Source organism: Canis aureus, chromosome 24, assembly GCF_053574225.1.
Source record: "Canis aureus isolate CA01 chromosome 24, VMU_Caureus_v.1.0, whole genome shotgun sequence".
Lineage (NCBI taxonomy): Eukaryota > Metazoa > Chordata > Mammalia > Carnivora > Canidae > Canis > Canis aureus.
In genome coordinates this window covers 19,662,038-19,679,183 of record NC_135634.1, presented here as the reverse complement: position 1 = coordinate 19,679,183, position 17,146 = coordinate 19,662,038, and the positions used below count along the sequence as shown (strand labels likewise).

The following is a 17,146-nucleotide window of genomic DNA, read 5'->3' as shown; positions in this document are numbered from 1 at the left end:
TTTATAAATTTTAAGTGTAGTTGATGTACTATTACATTATTTTCAGGTATACACCATAGTGATTCATCTTCTCTGTACGTTATGCTGTGCTCACCACAAGTGTAGCTACCATCTTTCACCATACACTATTACAATATTGTTGATTATATTCCCTAATCTGTACTTCTTATTCCAGTGACTTATTATTCTGGAAGCCTATATCTCCCATTATAGAGTGCTCTTTTATAATTTATCTGTTAATGAAATGGAGAATCCAGCTCCTAAAGAAGCATTAGTTTGTCCTTAATTTAAATGAGGGAAAATGCAAGATAAAGCTGAGAAGGTCATTCCAGCATAAGTTATTGGTGCTGGCTAAGAGTAAGGTGTAGCTTAAGAAAGGTATTGATTCTCAAGAGTATCATGAGCATGATGCAGTAGAGTACTTTGGAAAGAGGTGGTTTGTGAGGTGACTGGATTGATAAAAAGAAAAGTGATAATTTTGGGATTCTTTTATTCATTTTTTCTTTCTTTAATAGGACTTTGTATATGTATATATTAATAAAGCTCTTTTTGAATTAGTAATACAAACTTTTTTTTTAAACTATCACAGCTAGAAACCAGCCACCTGTGTTATATTTTATTGCAGTTATTTATTTATATATGTCTCCTTCTGCTAGTCTATAAGCAAGCCCCTGTAAGGGCATAGACCACATTTTACTGCTTCTACATTTCTGGTGTTAGACACAATAAATATGTAATAAGTGCTTGTTAGATGAATTACTATGATGTTTTGACATTTGCTATGGTTTTTCTGAAATCGTGTTTCAGTCCTAGGTAAATTTAAATTTAGAGTTGGCTATGGGATGGATGGATAATAGTAAAAATATATATAGTTTTACTTTGCAACTTTATAAGCGTTAAAGAAACTTTTGATTAATTCATTGAGGCCCTACTTAGAAGACAATTATATTTTTGTATAGCCTTAACTTTTTAAAGCATATTTAATATAGTAATAAATTATGTGGGAGATACGGGAGACTTTCAAGGAACAATCTCATTTGAAACCTTTCAGTTTTGTTAATGGCTCTGAGCATCTGTAAATCACCCCATTTCCTCATATCTCCTTTAATTTGCGTGCTGCATGCAGATATAATTTCCACAATATCTTCCATATCCATAATTTATCTTCCATTTCTACTACCCTATTTATTCCTTTTGACTACCTCCTTAGCACTTCCCTACTCTTCCCTGCTCCATGCTTCTTCATTGCCTACCTAAATTCCAAAAAATTTTTAGACTAAAATTCAGTGGCTTTTCACATTACTGCTACAGCTTCTCTTTCCATACTTAAAACGGATGCTTAGAAACTGAAAGAATAGTTACAGTTCTCTTTAGGTAATAAGCCACTTAGCTAAAGTCTGGCATCTGGTTATTGACAGAACCAGTGGAACTCAGACTTAATTGAATGCTAATCCCTATATTTGTATTACACCAGACATTTCCTCCATAAGCTCTGTATTAAATGATTAGAATAAATCTTTAGAAATCTTTTTGGCTCCATGTAAGTCAGTCAACAGATTTGAGTACCTACAAGAGTCCAGCAGGTGACTTACTGGATAAGGTACAGCTTAAACAATGAGTGGTATGAATTGTGGCAGATGAAAGAAGGTTCACCCTCTCCAAAGGAGGTGGCTCCTTTTCAGCTCCAGCCAGTTATTGCTGTGTATTAAGACCAACTCAGTGTTGCCAATCTTACTTTTTATTCCCCCAAGAGAATCTAGAGGTCTGCACTTCTACGTGCAATTTTCTGCTTATTTAAACCTTACACAACTTAAACCTGATTGTGTTCTTGTCTAAATATATATAATATCTAGTGTGGTTATAAAGTGAGATTTCACTTTCATAAGTAGATGAATCCATCTGAAATACCCATTATTTTCCAAATTACTCGTTTTAAAAAATTTTTCCATGTCAAGTATACTTATGTTAGAAGCTCCTGTTCCCTAATTTCAATAGAGTTTGGTGGGGTTTTGGGGGTTTTTTTTAGAGTTTGGTTTAAAATAGTTGTTTAGGAGGTGGGGCAAGATGGCAGAAGAGTAAGGTCCCCAAGTCACCTGTCCCCACCAACTTACCTAGATAACTTTCAAATCATCCTGAAAACCTACGAATTCGGTCTGAGATTTAAAGAGAGAACAGCTGGAATGCTACAGTGAGAAGAGTTTGCACTTCTATCAAGTACAACTTGTTTTTGGCCACTCTGCACTGAGCAAAATGACTAGAAGGAAAAACTCACCACAAAAAAATCAGAAACAGTCCTCTCTCCCACAGAGTTACAAAATTTGGATTACAATTCAGTGTCAGAAAGCCAATTCAGAAGCACAATTATACAGCTACTGGTGGCTCTAGAAAAAAGCACAAAGAATTCAAGAGACTTCATGACTGTAGAATTTAGATCTAATCAGGCTGAAATTAAAAATCAATTAAATGAGATGCAATCCAAACTGGAGGTCCTAACAAGGGTTAACGAGGTAGAAGAACGAGTGAGTGACATAGAAGACAAGTTGATGGCAAGGAAGGAAATTGAGGAAAAAAGAGAAAAACAAAAGATCATGAGGATAGGTTAAGGGAAATTAATGACAGCCTCAGAAGGAAAAATCTACGTCTAATTGGGGTTCCCGAGGGTGCCGAAAGGGACAGAGGTCCAGAAACTGTATTTGAACAAATAAAGCTGAGAACTTCCCTAACTTGGGAAGGGAAACAGGCATTCAGACCCAGGAGATAGAGAGATACACCCCTAAATCAATAAAAACCGCTCAACACCTCGACATTTAATAGTGAAACTTGCAAATTCCAAAGATAAAGAGAAGATCCTTAAAGCAGCAAGAGACAAGAAATCCATAACATTTATGGGGAGAAGCATTAGAATAACAGCAGACCTCTCCACAGAGATCTGGCAGGCCAGAAAGGGCTGGCAAGATATATTCAAGGTCCTAAATGAGAAGAACATGCAGCCAAGAATACTTCATCCAGCAAGGCTCTCATTCAGAATAGAAGGAGAGATAAAGAGCTTCCAAGATAGGCAGAAACTGAAAGAATATGTGATCACTAAACCAGCTCTACAAGAAATATTAAGGGGACCCTGTAAAAGAAAGAGGAAGTCCAAGGAAACAATCCACAAAAACAGGGACTGAATAGGTATCATGATGACACTAAATTCATATCTTTCAATAGCTCTGAACGTGAATGGGCTAAATGATCCCATCAAAAGACACAGGGTTTCAGACTGGATAAAAAAGCAAGACTCATCTATTTGCTGTTTACAAGAGACCCATTTTAGACATAAGGACACCTACAGCCTGAATATAAAAGGTTGGAGAACTATTTACCATTCAAATGGTCCTCAAAAGAAAGCAGGGGTAGCCATCCTTATATCAGATAAATTAAAGTTTATCCCAAAGACTATATATAGTAAGAGATGAAGAGGGACACTATATCATACTTAAAGGATCTATCCAACAAGAGGACCTAACAATCATGAATATTTATGCCCTGAATGTGGGAGCTGCCAAGTATATCAATTAATAACCAAAGTTAAGACATACTTAGATAATAATACACTTATACTTGGTGACTTGAATATAGTGCTTTCTACAATTGACAGGTCTTGTAAGCACAACATCTCCAAGGAAACAGAGCTTTAAATGATACACTGGACCAGATGGACTTCACAGATATTTACAGAACTTTACATCCAAACACAACTGAATAGACATTCTTCTTAAGTGCACATGAAACTTTCTCCACATAGACCGCATACTGGGTCACAAATCAGGTCTTAACCGATACCAAAAGATTGGGATCATCCCCTGCATATTTTCAGACCATAATGCTTTGAAACTAGAACTAAATCACAAGAAGAAGTTTGGAAGGATTTCAAACACATGGAGGTTAAGGACCATCCTGCTAAAAGATGAAAGGATCAACCAGGAAATTAGGGAAGAATTAAAAAGATTCATGGAAACGAATGAGAATGAAGATACAACCGTTCAAAATCTTTGGGATACAGCAAAAGCAGTCCTGAGGGGGAAATACATCGCAATACAAGCATCCATCCAAAAACTGGAAAGAACTCAAATACAAAAGCTAACCTTGCACCTAAAGGAGCTGGAGAAAAACAGCAAATAGATCCTACACCCAGAAGCAGAAGAGAATTAATAAAGATTTGAGCAGAACTCAATGAATTAGAGACCAGAGGAACTGTTGAACGGATTAACAAAGCCAGGAGTTGGTTCTTTGAAAGAATTAATAAGATAGATAAACCATTAGCCAGCCTTATTAAAAATAAGAGAGAAAAGACTCAAATTAATAAAATCATGAATGAGAAAGGAGAGATCACCACCAACACCAAGGAAATACAAATGATTTTAAAAACTTATGAGCAGCTGTATGCCAATAAATTAGGCAATCTAGAAGAATTGGATGCATTTCTGGAAAACCACAAACTACCAAAATTGGAACAGGAAGAAATAGAAAACCTGAACAGGCCGATAACCAGGGAGGAAATTGAAGCAGTCATCAAAAACCTCTCAAGACACAAAAGTCCAGGGCTAGATGGCTTCCCAGAGGAATTCTATCAAACGTTTAAAGAAAAAACCATATGTATTCTACTAAAGCTGTTCGGAAAGACAGAAAGAGATGGAATACTTCCAAACTCATTCTATGAGGCCAGCATCACCTTAATTCCAAAACCAGACAAAGACCCTACCAAAAAGGAGAATTATAGACCAATATCCCTGATGAACACAGATGCAAATATTCTCAACAAGATACTAGCCAATAGGACCCAACAATACATTAAGAAGATTATTCACCATGACCAAGTGGGATTTATCCCCGGGATGCAAGGCTGGCTCAACACTCATAAAGCAATCAATGTGATTGATCATATCAGCAAGAGAAAAACCAAGAACCATATAATCCTCTCAATAGATGCAGAGAAAGCATTTGACAAAATACAGCATCCATTCCTGATCAAAACTCTTGAGTGTGCAGGGATAGAGGGAACATTCCTCAGCATCTTAAAAGCCATCTACGAAAAGCCCACAGCAAATATCATTCTCAATGGGGAAACACTGGGAGCCTTTCCCCTAAGATCAGGAACAAGACAAGGATGTCCACTCTCACCACTGCTATTCAGAGTAGTACTAGAAGTCCCAGCCTCAGCAATCAGGCAACAAAAAGAAAGAAAAGGCATTCAAATTGGCAAAGAAGTAGTCAAACTCTCCCTCTTTGCAGATGACATGATACTGTACATAGAAAACCCAAAGGACTCCACCCCAAGATTGCTAGAACTCATATAGCAATTTGGCAGTGTGGCAGGATACAAAATCAGTGCCCAGAAATCAGTGGCATTTGTATACACTAACAATGAGACTGAAGAAAGAGAAACTAAGGAGTCCATCCCATTCACAATTGCACCCAAAAGCATAAGATACCTAGGAATAAACCTAACCAAAGAGGTAAAGGATCTATACCCTCAAAACTACAGAACACTTCTGAAAGAAATTGAGGAAGGCACAAAGAGATGGAAAAATATTCCATGCTCATGGATTGGAAGAATTAATATTGTGAAAATGTCCATGCTACCCAGGGCAATTTACACATTTACTGAAATCTCTATCAAAATACCATGGACTTTCTTCAGAGAGTTGGAACAAACCATCTTAAGATTTGTGTGGAATCAGAAAAGACCCCAAATAGCCAGGGGAATATTAAAAAAGAAAACCATAGCTGGGGGCATCACAATGCCAGATTTCAGGTTGTACTACAAAGCTGTGGTCATCAAGACAGTGTGGTACTGGCACAAAAACAGACACATAGATCAATGGAACAGAATAGAGAATCCAGAAGTGGACCCTCAACTCTATGGTCAACTAATATTCAACAAAGCAGTAAAGACTATACACTGGGAAAAAAGTCTTTCCAATAAATGGTGCTGGGAAAATTGGACATCCACATGCAGAAGAATGAAACTGGACCATTCTCTTACACCATACACAAAGATAAACTCAAAATGGATGAAAGCTCTAAATGTGAGACAAGAATCCATCAAAATCCTAGAGGCGAAGAAAGGTAACACCCTGTTTGAAGTTGGCCACGGCAACTTCTTGCAAGATATATCCATGAAGGCAAGAGAGACAAAAGCAAAAATGCATTATTGGGACTTCATCAAGATAAGAAGCTTCTGCACAGCAAAATAAATAGTCAACAAAACTAAAAGACAACCTACAGAATGGGAGATGATATTTGCAAATGACCTATTAGATAAAGGGCTAGTATCCAAGATCTATAAAGAACTTATTCAACTCAACACCCAAGAAACAAACAATCCAATCATGAAATGAACAAAAGACAAGAACAGAAATTTCACAGAGGAAGACATAGACATGGCCAACAAGCACATGAGAAAATGCTCTGCATCACTAGCCATCAGGGGAATACAAATCAAAATCACAATGAGATAGCACCTCCCACCAGTGAGAATGGGGAAAAGCAACAAGACCAGAAACAACAAATGTTGGGAGAGGATGTGGAGAAAGGAGAACCCTTCTGCACTGTTAGTGGAATGTGAACTGGTGCAGCCACTCTGGAAAATTGTGGAGGTTCCTCAAAGAGTTAAAAATAGATCTGCCCTACAACCCAGCAATTGCACTGCTGGGGATTTACCCCAAAGATACAGATGCAGTGAAACGCCGGGACACCTGCACCCCAATGTTTATAGCAGCAATGTCCACAATAGCCAAACTGTGGAAGGGGCCTCGGTGTCCATCGAAAGATGAATGGATAAAGAAGATGTGGTATGTGTATACAATGGAATATTACTCAGCCATTAGAAACAACAAATACCCACTATTTGCTTCAACGTGGAGGGTCCTGGAGGGTATTATGCTGAGTGAAATAAGTCAGTCGGAAAAGGACAAACATTATATGATCTCATTCATTTGGGGAATATAAAAATTAGTGAAAGGGAATGAAGGGAAAGGAGAAAAAATGAGTGAAAATATCAGCGAGGGTGACAAAACATGAAAGACACCTAACTCTAGGAAACGAACAAGGGGTGGGGGGGAGTGGGCGGGGCAAAAACAAGGGCAAAACACAAAGGGTCCCGATTACCCGGCGACAGCTTCACCTTCAATAGGCCGGGCATGAAAGATCTCTTGGGACTCCCATTCTCAGAGAAGTAAATCAGCAACGAACCTATCTCATAGCAGTAAATAAATGGGGTGACTGGGTGATGGACAATGAGGAAGGCTCTTGGCGGGATGAGCACTAGGTGTTATGCTATATGTTGGCAAATTGAACTCCAATAAAAAAATTTAAAATAGTTGTTTATGTGTCAAGGGATAAGTCTGTTTTAAAATAATATATTTTCTTCCTGATTTAATATTTGGAATAGGAATTGAATAATGGATTCCTAAGGGCTTATTTATTCACATGTTTTCAAGAACACGAATATTCATTTTCCAAAAGAATTGAACGTTTAAAAATTTAACTTGTCAGTTTTCTTTTTCTCTATAAAGTTAACATTGGGACCTGAGTGGCTCAGTGGTTGAGTGTCTGCCTTTGGCTCAGGGCATGATCTGGGGTTCTGGGATTGAGTCCCACGTCAGGCTTCCCACAGGGAGCCTACTTCTCCCCCTGCCTATGTCTCTGCCTCTCTCCATGTGTCTCTCATGAATAAATAAAACCTTTAAAAAACAAAAAGGTAGCATTCAAACATCATAGTTTCTTTTATAAACTCTTACAGGCTTATGATTAACTTATTCAGCAAACACTTATTTAGAGCTTACTGTCTGTTAGCCAATATGGGGATATAAAAATAGGCAAAAACTCTAGCATGGGTAGGTAAGAAATAAAACTATTTTTTTCTTTGCAAGTAAGTTACCTAGTAAGTTCATTACCTTTTTGTAAATTATCCAGGCCTATGAGCACATTTTTTAAAAATAGCTGGCATTTGTGTGTAAGTAATTGAGCTTAAAGACAGTTCGGTGACTGTCAACATCTCTACCAAAAAATATCGGGTAAGGAGAGGTAATGAGATTAAAGACAATTTATACTGTGGGATAAATTTTTATTTATTTTTAGGGATTTGCTAAGAAGCTGAATTCGTGGTAAAATAAATTTATATGGCAGCATATTTAGCCATACTTTCCCTCTCATTGCTTTCATAGATGACTGAGAACCCACTGTACATGTTACTATATGTCATCACAGGAATTATTTTTGATAGAGTAAAAATCAGAATAGAAGGTTAAAAGTTAATGTGGTATTTAAAATAATGTACTTGACACTTTTCAGGACAAAGAATTGCTCTCAGGACTTTAAAAAGACTTCTGATCAGCTAACTATTGGTTTAGAACATGCAACATCCACACACAGGACTATTTTGAACTCATCATCTATAATGGCGGTATGAAAAATGTTATTCATGAAGTAAGATGAAAGCAAACATTTTTACTTGTGTCTTGTAGCTTAACTCCTCTCTCCTCTCCTCTCCTCTCACGGTCCCTATAACTGTAGTTTTTTTTTATTTTTATTTTTTTTGGAAGCATAAAGGTAAGAGGTAGACCTACATTCTTTATTTGAATCTCTTGTTTTCTAAATATGCGAATAATCCTCATTTCTTCCTAAGGCAGCCCATTTTCCCTTTGACCAACTGTGTTAGTGTTCTTAACATTTAATCATACGTAGCTTCTTCCCTTTAGGAAGGGAAACTTAGGAAACTTCCCTGAACCTAGTTATTGAATCTAGATTATGTGAAACTTGTGTGAAGTACAAGTTTCTAAATTCTGAATGCAATTTTCCCATTTTAATTGCAGCCAAAAGGCCTAATGACGTTCACTGTGAGGATGATGATGTTATTGTTGGAAGATTGAATTTTACCTGTTACTATAACTTTAAATAATGTATTATTTTAAGATTAGAAATAGAACAAATTCCAAAATGCTGTTATTAAAGAGACTTTTAGTGAGCTAAGGGGGAAGGGAGAAAGTGCTTAATCTTGCTTTTACTTCAAATTTAAATTTTAACATAGCCAAATTATAATCTTCTTTTAAAACTTAAATTTTACATGTATGTGCATTTACTCCCATGATACATTTTTCAGGATAGTTTTAAGTTGGAAAATGGTTACACAGAACATTGTATTTTTTCTAAAAGACCTCTTAAAAAATCTGGAATACTATAATCTATAATCAAAACTCTAAAGTGTTAATGGTTTTTAATTTCTTGATAAATAGAACTAAGTGTCATTTTTGTTTTCAGACTTCTGTGGTGGTCTGTGTTACTTTTGTCAAAATTGTAGCTTGATATTTTTGCAACTGATGTATGTAAGCATCTGTTTTTATGTTTTATATTTGTATGTGGACTCTCTTCCCCTTCTTAGGAAACTAAAACTGCAGAAGAAATTGATGAAGCGTTGAAGATAGCAGGCTATAATTTTGAACAATTAAATGTTGCTGTAAAAGTAAGCATTTTAAATGACTCAATTCCATAGTAAATTAAGGCATGTTCTTTTTAAATGTGCATATTTAGATGTATATCACTGAAGTTAGAGCTTAGCACTAAGTTATTGAGCATGATAATCAAATGACAGAGAAACATACAAAAGAATGGAAAACTCCTATAGCCTGCTAGGCTTGGTCTTGCAGCATTGTTTTGCTAGCAGCCTACTGAAATTGGAGCACTAGTAAAGAACCATGATTTTTTTCTTTCTATGAGCTGAATTTTGTTTGGAAGTATTGCAGATCATCTTTCTAACAGTGCTCATTATTTGGCTGTATACCCTTACACAAAGAATCTTATTCTCTTTCTTCCTTTAGTTCATCTCCCAAAAGAGAGACTCATTTAGTGACAAAGAACAACCACCTAAGCACCCAGCAACAACAAATTTACAACAAAGGCAATCAAAAGATTATAGCTGACATAGGAGTTAAGACCCCAACATATGAATTTGGGAGAGGGGTGGACAAAATACAACCTGTAACAGTCTGTTCTCTAACCCTCCCCCCCACACCAGATTCATGTCCCTTTTTTTTTATTGTGTTTGTTTGTTTATTTATTTATTTATTTATTTATTTATTTTTTATTGGAGTTCAATTTGCCAACATATAGCATAACATCCAGTGCTCATCCCATCAAGTAACCCCCTCAGTGCACGCCACCCAATCACCCCCACCCCCCGCCCACCTCCCCTTCCATCACCCCTTGTTCGTCTCCAAGAGTTAGCAGTCTTTCATGTTCTGTCTCCCTTTCTGATATTTCCCACTATTTTTTCCCCTCCCCTTTATTCCCTTTCACTATTTTTCATATTCCCCAAATGAATGAGACCATACAATGCCTGTCCTTCTCCGATTGACTTATTTCACTCAGCATAATACCCTCCAGTTCCACCCATGTTGAAGCAAATGGTGGGTATTTGTCATTTCTAATGGCTGAGTAATATTCCATTGTACACATATGCCACATTTTCTTTATCCATTCATGTCCTTCTTATATGCAAAATACATTTACCCCATCCCAACCTAGTCTTAAATCTATTCCAGCATCAACTGTAAGTCCAAAAATCTCATCTAAGTATCTTCTGTATATCAGGTATGGCTGAGACTCAGGGTATGATCTATTTTGGGACAAAATTCCTCTCCAGCCCTGAACCTGTGAAACTAGATAATCTGTTTCCAAAATACATTGATTGGATAGGTATAGGATAGACATTCCTATTCTAAAAGGGAGAAAATGGAAGAAAAAAAGGGGCCACAGATCTCAAGCAACAATTCTTTGTCAAAAAATGCAAAGATGTGGAATAGTTGACATTTTAATTCAAGTATGTTTAATATTACATATTAAGGTTTTTTTTTTCAATTAAGGAATCCAGCCAGAGAGAAATTCAGCTCTCCAGAATGACTCTTCTTGTAATGATAAAAAGAAATAAGTTTAGAAGACTTAGTGGACTTTCTAGGCCTTTTCGCCAGTTTATCAGTGCACAGTGCCAACAAAGATGTGATCTTGCTGACAAATACTGTGATTTAATGTTGAACCTTGTAACTTTATTCCATTTTTATCACCTAATCTCCTTTTGTGCGGTTACTTTGAAAATTCCAAAAAGTACCTTTTACTTTTAAAATCATTTGGACAGTACAATTTCTATAAAATAAAAATACCAAATTAGATCTTTGTATTATGTTCTTTCCAGATGCTCGAACACATACACAACCAAACAAAAGAGGAAACGGTCAGTCTTATAGAGGTTCTGGAGAAACAATTTGATCAGCTTTTTACTTCTCTTGATTCCAGGTAATAAAAATACAGACTCTGTGAAACTGAAGTTTTTAACATGAACTTGTCACTTTGTTTCTTTGTGTAGATTGAGTACTAAGTAGCTTTTAAATAAGTTTGGAAAGTAATGGGTGATCCCCACAGACTGATGTCTACAACTTGAAAATGAAGAACAATTTGTACATTTTCAAAAAATTTTGGCTATTTGCAATCTGGTCCTATAGCTAACTGTTATTTAAGCTTCTTTCCTAAACAGCACAGAAAAATTATTTTCAAAATCTGCATATTGTAGAATTTTGCTTACTTGGGAAAATGCAAACGTGCTTTTTCTTACACATCATTCCATCATTTTTTCATGTGTTTAATTTGCATCAAAGCAAATAATACTAACACTCATTTCTAAACAAATACCACATAATTGCATATATATCACCTTAAAAATTATTTGATATATTTGATCTTTAATAATTTTTAATTGTATTTTCAATTCAAGAAACATCATAAAAGTTTTGACATGACAAAAGCAATATATTCAGTAGTGGTAACTTGTCCATTTGACTCTTAGTTCTTTTTCTTTTAATCCCATTAGGATTCTGCCAGTGAATTGGTTGATACTCTTTATCTTCCATATTGATACCATCTCACATATGGTCTTTAATTATAACACTTAAGTTAAAAGTTATGTGCATGCATTTTAAGCATTTTTTATAGTGGTAAAATATGCATAACAAAAATTACCATTTTAATCATTTTTTAAGTGTCCAGTGTAGTGGCATATGATAATTTTATGTTTAACTTTTTGAGGGAACACCAAAGTTTTCTACTGTAGCTCTACATTTTACATTCTCACCAGTAGTTCATGCATATCAATTTATTCATATCCTTACCAACGTTTCCTGGAGTTTTTATATAATCCTGTCCTAATGGGTATGATAGAATCTTGTGATTTTGATTTGCGTTTTCTTTTATGTTGAATATTTTTTCTTGTGCTTATTTATTGCTTATTTACATATCCTCTTTGAATAAAAGTCTTTTCAAGTCCTTTCTTTGGATTGAATTATTTATTTTATTCTGGGATTGGAGTTCTTTATATATTAATGGATATTAATCCTTTATCAAATGTGTCATTTTCAGATATTTTCTCCCTTTCTGTGGGTTACCTTTTCACACTTTTGATAGCATTCTTTGATCCATAAGTTATTGATAAAGCTCTGTTTATTCTTTCTTTTGTTGCCTGTGCTTTTGGTATCCTTGTCAAGAAATCATTACTGAATCTAATATTATGAAGCTTTTCCCCCTATTTTTTCTTCTAAGAGTTTTACAGGTTTAGCACTTACACTTAGGTCTTTGATTAATTTTGAGTTAATTTTTGTATGTTATGAGAGGGGTCCAATTTCATTCTTTCCCATAGGGATGTCCAATTTTCTCAGTACCGTTTGATGAAAAGATGGTCTTTTCTCAATGAAAAGGTCTTGGCATGATTGTCCATACTCAGTTAACCACCTAAGTGAAGGTTTATCTCTGGGATCTCTATTCTATTCTGTTGATCTATATATCTGTCTCCTTAAAGTTTTAAACATATAAGATCATGTCATCTGCAAAAATAGATAATATTACTTCTTTTCAATTTGGATGTCATTTATTTCTTTTTCTTTCCTAATTACTCTGGCTAGAACTTAGAATTGTATGTTAAATAACAATGGCAAAAGCACACATCCTGATCTTGTCTCTGGTCTTAGTGAAGATCTAACAGCTTTTCCTCTACCTAGTGTACTGTTAGCTGTGGGTTTTTCACATGTGGCCTTTGTGTTGATATAGTTTACCTAAATTCCTAGTACATTGAGTGTTTTTATAATGAAAGGGTATTGAAATATGTCAGATCTTTTTTTCTGCGTTGATTGAGGGCATCATGTAGAGACTTTTACTTCTTTCTGCTGTGGTATATAACATTAATTGATTTTAATGTGTTGAATCATCCTTGCATTCTAGGAATAAATCCCACTTGGTCATTATGTATTATCCTTTTAATATGCTGCTGAATTTGATTTGCTAATCTTCTGTTGAGGATTTTGTATTGATACTCATAAGAGATACTTATTTGTAGTTATCTTGTAGTGTCTTCATATGGCTTTGGTAATGCTGGCTTCATAGAATGAGTTAGGAAGTGTTCTCAACCTTCAGTTTTTTAAAAAAATTTCAGGAAAGTCACCGTTAACTCTTCATTAAAGTTTTGCTAGAATTAATGAGTGAAGCCATCTGGCCTAGGGCTTTTCTTTTTTGGGAGGTTTTTGATTGCTGATTCAATCTCCTCGTTATTGATCTGTTCAGATTTTCTGTATCTTCCTTACTCAGTCTTGGTAGGTAGTGTGTTTCTATGAATTTGTCCATTTCATCTAGGTTATCCAATTTCTTGGCGTACAATTGTCCATAGTACCCTCTTCTAATCCTCTTCACTTCTGTAAAATCGATCATCATGTGCCTACTTTCTTCCTGGTTTTAAGGAAGAAAGTCATTTCTTCTCTTTTTGTTAGTGTAAATAATTCTCAGTTTTGATTAATTCAAAGAACTAACCTTTTAGAAGCCAACTATAAGAAAAAAATTGGAAAGGCTACAAATACATGGAGATTAAACAACATGCTATTAAACAACCAGGAAATCAAAGAGGAAATAAAACAATATATGGAAACAAATGAAAATTAATACACAGTGCTCTAAAACCTTTGGAATGTAGCAAAAGCAAGTCCTCAGAGGGAAGTATATAGTAATACAGGCCTACCTCAAGAAGTAAAAAAAAAAAATCTCGGGGTGCCCAGCTGGCTCAGTCATTGGAGCATGCAACTCTTGATCTTGAGGTTGTAAGTTCAAACCTCACATTGGGTATAGAGATTACATGAAAATAATATCTTTTTAAAAAACAAGAATTTAAGAACTGAGAAAAATCTCAAACCTTTTTTTATTCTAAAAGTCATTTATTTAAAAGATTTTATTTATTATTTTATTTATTATGTACTGTTGGATCCTGTTAGCTAATATCTTGGTGAGAATTTTTGCATCCATGTTCATCAGGGATATTGATCTATGATTCTCCTTTTGGAGTCTTTGTCTGGTATTGGGATCAAGGTAATGCTGGCCTCAGAATGATTTTGGAAAATTTCCTTCCATTTCTATTTTTTGATACAGTTTCGTAAGAAAAAGTTTCATAAGAGAAAGAATACCTAAAAATAGGTATTCTTTAAATTTTTGGTAGAATTCTATGGGGAAGCCATTTGGCCTTGGACTCTTGTTATTGGGAGATTTTTGATAACTGCTTCAATTTCTTTGCTGGTTATGGATCTATTTAGGTTTTCTGTTTCTTCCTGTTTCAGTTTTGGTAGTTGAAGTGCTTCTAGGAATGTATTCATTTCTCCCAGATTGCCTAACTTGTTAGCATATAACTGCTCATAATACTCTTACAATTTTATTTCTGTGGTGTTCATTGAGATCTCTCCTCTTTCATTTGTGATTTTATTTATTTGAGTCCTTTCTCTTTTTGTTGAGTCTGGCTAGGGGTTTATTGATCTTAATTCTTTCAAAGAACCAGCTCCTAGGTGGTTTATCTGTTTTACTGTTTTTTTTGTTTGTTTCTTTTTCATTGATTTCTGCTCTAATCTCTATTTCCCTTCTGCTGGATTTAGGCTTTATTTACTATTCCTTTTACAGCTTTTTTAGGTGTAATACTAGGTTGTGTATTTGAGACTTTTCTTGTTTCTTGAGAAAGGCCTGTATTGCAATATACTTCCCTCTTAGGATCTCCTTTGCTGCATCCCAAAGGTTCTGAACTATCATGTTTTCATTTGCATTTGCTTCCATGTATTTTTTAAATTCTTCATTAATTTCCTGCTTGACCCATTCATTCTTTAGTAAGATGCTCTTTAACCTCCATGTGTTTGTGGTCCTTCCAAATTTTTTCTTGTAGTTGAATTCAAGTTTTAAAGCATTATGGTCTTAAAATATGCATGGTATAATCTAAGTCTTTTTGTACTGGTTAAGACCTGATTTATGACCCAGTACATGATCTCTTATGGAGAATGTTCTGTGTATGCTTGAGAAGAATGTATATTGTGATGCTGTAGGATGAAATGCTCTGAATATAACTGTGAAGACCATCTAGTTCAGTGTGTCATTCAAAAGGCTTGTTTCCTTCTGGATCTTCTGCTTAGATGATCTGTTTGTTCCTATGAGTGGGGTGTTAAAGTCCCCTACTATTAGTGTATTATTATCAATTAGTTTGTTTAATTTTGTTATTAATTGGTTTATATATTTGGCTGTTCCCAAGTTAGCATAAATATTTACAATTGTTAGATCTTCTTGTTGGATAAACCCTTTATTATGATATAGTGTCTTTCATCTCTTGTTACAGTCTTCTGTTTAAAATCTAGTTTGTCTGACAAGGATGGCTATGCCAGCTTTCTTTTAATGTCCATTGGCATGATAAATGGTTCTCTACCCCCTCACTTTCAATCTAGAGGTGTCTTTGGGTCTAAAATGAGTCTCTTGTAAATGCCCCATATTGCTGGGTCTTGTTTTTTTAGTCCATTCTGATACCTTCTATCATTTGATAGGAGCATTTAGTCCATTTACATTCCAAGTAATTACTGAAGGATGAATTTAGTGCCATTTGATCAGCAACCTGTAAAGTTGCTGTTCCTGTATATTGTCTCTGTTCCTTTTTGGTCTTTGTTACTTTTGGGCTCTCTCTTCACTCAAAGGATCACCTTTAATATTTCTTGCAGGGCTGGTTTAGTGTTCAGAAATTCCTTTTAATTTTTGTTTGTCTGGAACTTTTTATCTCTCCTCTATAGTCTGAATGACAGCATTGCTGAATAAAGTATTCTTGGCTGCATATTTTCCCATTTATCATATTGAATATATCATGCCAGTCCTTTCTGGCCTGCTAGATGTCTGTGAGCAGATCTGCTGATAGTCTTATGTGTCTACCATATAGGTTAAGGACCTCTTGTCCCGAGCCGCTTTCAGGATTTTCTCTTTATCTGTGAAATTTGCAAGCTTCATTAATTCTGTGTTGAGGTGTTGACCTATTTTTATTGGTTTGAGGAGGGTCTGTGCCTCCTGGACTTGAATGCCTGTTTCCTTCCCTAGATTAGGGAAGTTCTCAGCTATAATTTGTTCAAATAAACCTCTTTTCCCTGTCTCTCTCTTCATCTTCTGGGACCCCCATTATCCAGCTATTTTATATTATGAAATTGCTGAGTTCAGTAAGTCACCATTCATAATCCAGTAGTTTTCTCTCTCTCTTCCTTTCAGCTTCTTTATTTTCCATAATTTTATATTCTATATCATTGACTCTATTCTGCCTCATTTATCCTTGTTTTTAGAGCTTCTGTTTGGGACTACGTCTTGGTAATACCATTTTAAATTTCAGCCTGACTTGATTTTTGTTCTTTTATTTCTATAATATGGAATTCTCTAGTGTGTTCTATGCTTTTTTTCAAGGCTAGTAGTATCTTTATAATCGTTGTTTTAAGTCCTGGTTCAGATGTCTTACTTACATCCATATTGATTAAATCCCTGGAAGTGAATACTGCATCCTATTCTTTGTTTTGGGGTGAATTTCTCCATGTCATCATTTTGTCCAGAGAAGAATAGAAGAAAGAAAAGATGACAATAAAAAAAAAAAAAAAAAACAGAAACAAAACCATACAAATCAAAAAAAAAAAAAAAAAAAAAAAAAAGGAACCAAACCAACAAACAAAAAAACTAGATCCTGGATGTGTTTTGTTGGATCCTGCTTGTTAAATGAAAATAAGAAAATAAGAGAGAAAAACGATTTTTT

The 17,146-nt window shown here is 35.2% G+C and overlaps 1 protein-coding gene across 3 annotated transcripts in view; it reads left to right on the top strand.

Moving 5' to 3' along the window:
* RNF17 (ring finger protein 17) overlaps positions 1–17,146 on the top strand; it is a 116,476-nt gene that overhangs the window by 7,930 nt on the left and 91,400 nt on the right. For all 3 annotated transcript variants that reach the window (XM_077868492.1, XM_077868493.1, XM_077868491.1), the window contains exons 4-6: positions 8,338–8,449; positions 9,425–9,505; positions 11,231–11,331. In XM_077868492.1, coding sequence (XP_077724618.1) covers positions 8,338–8,449; positions 9,425–9,505; positions 11,231–11,331 — 294 coding nt within the window. The remainder of the gene's footprint in view (positions 1–8,337; positions 8,450–9,424; positions 9,506–11,230; positions 11,332–17,146) is intronic.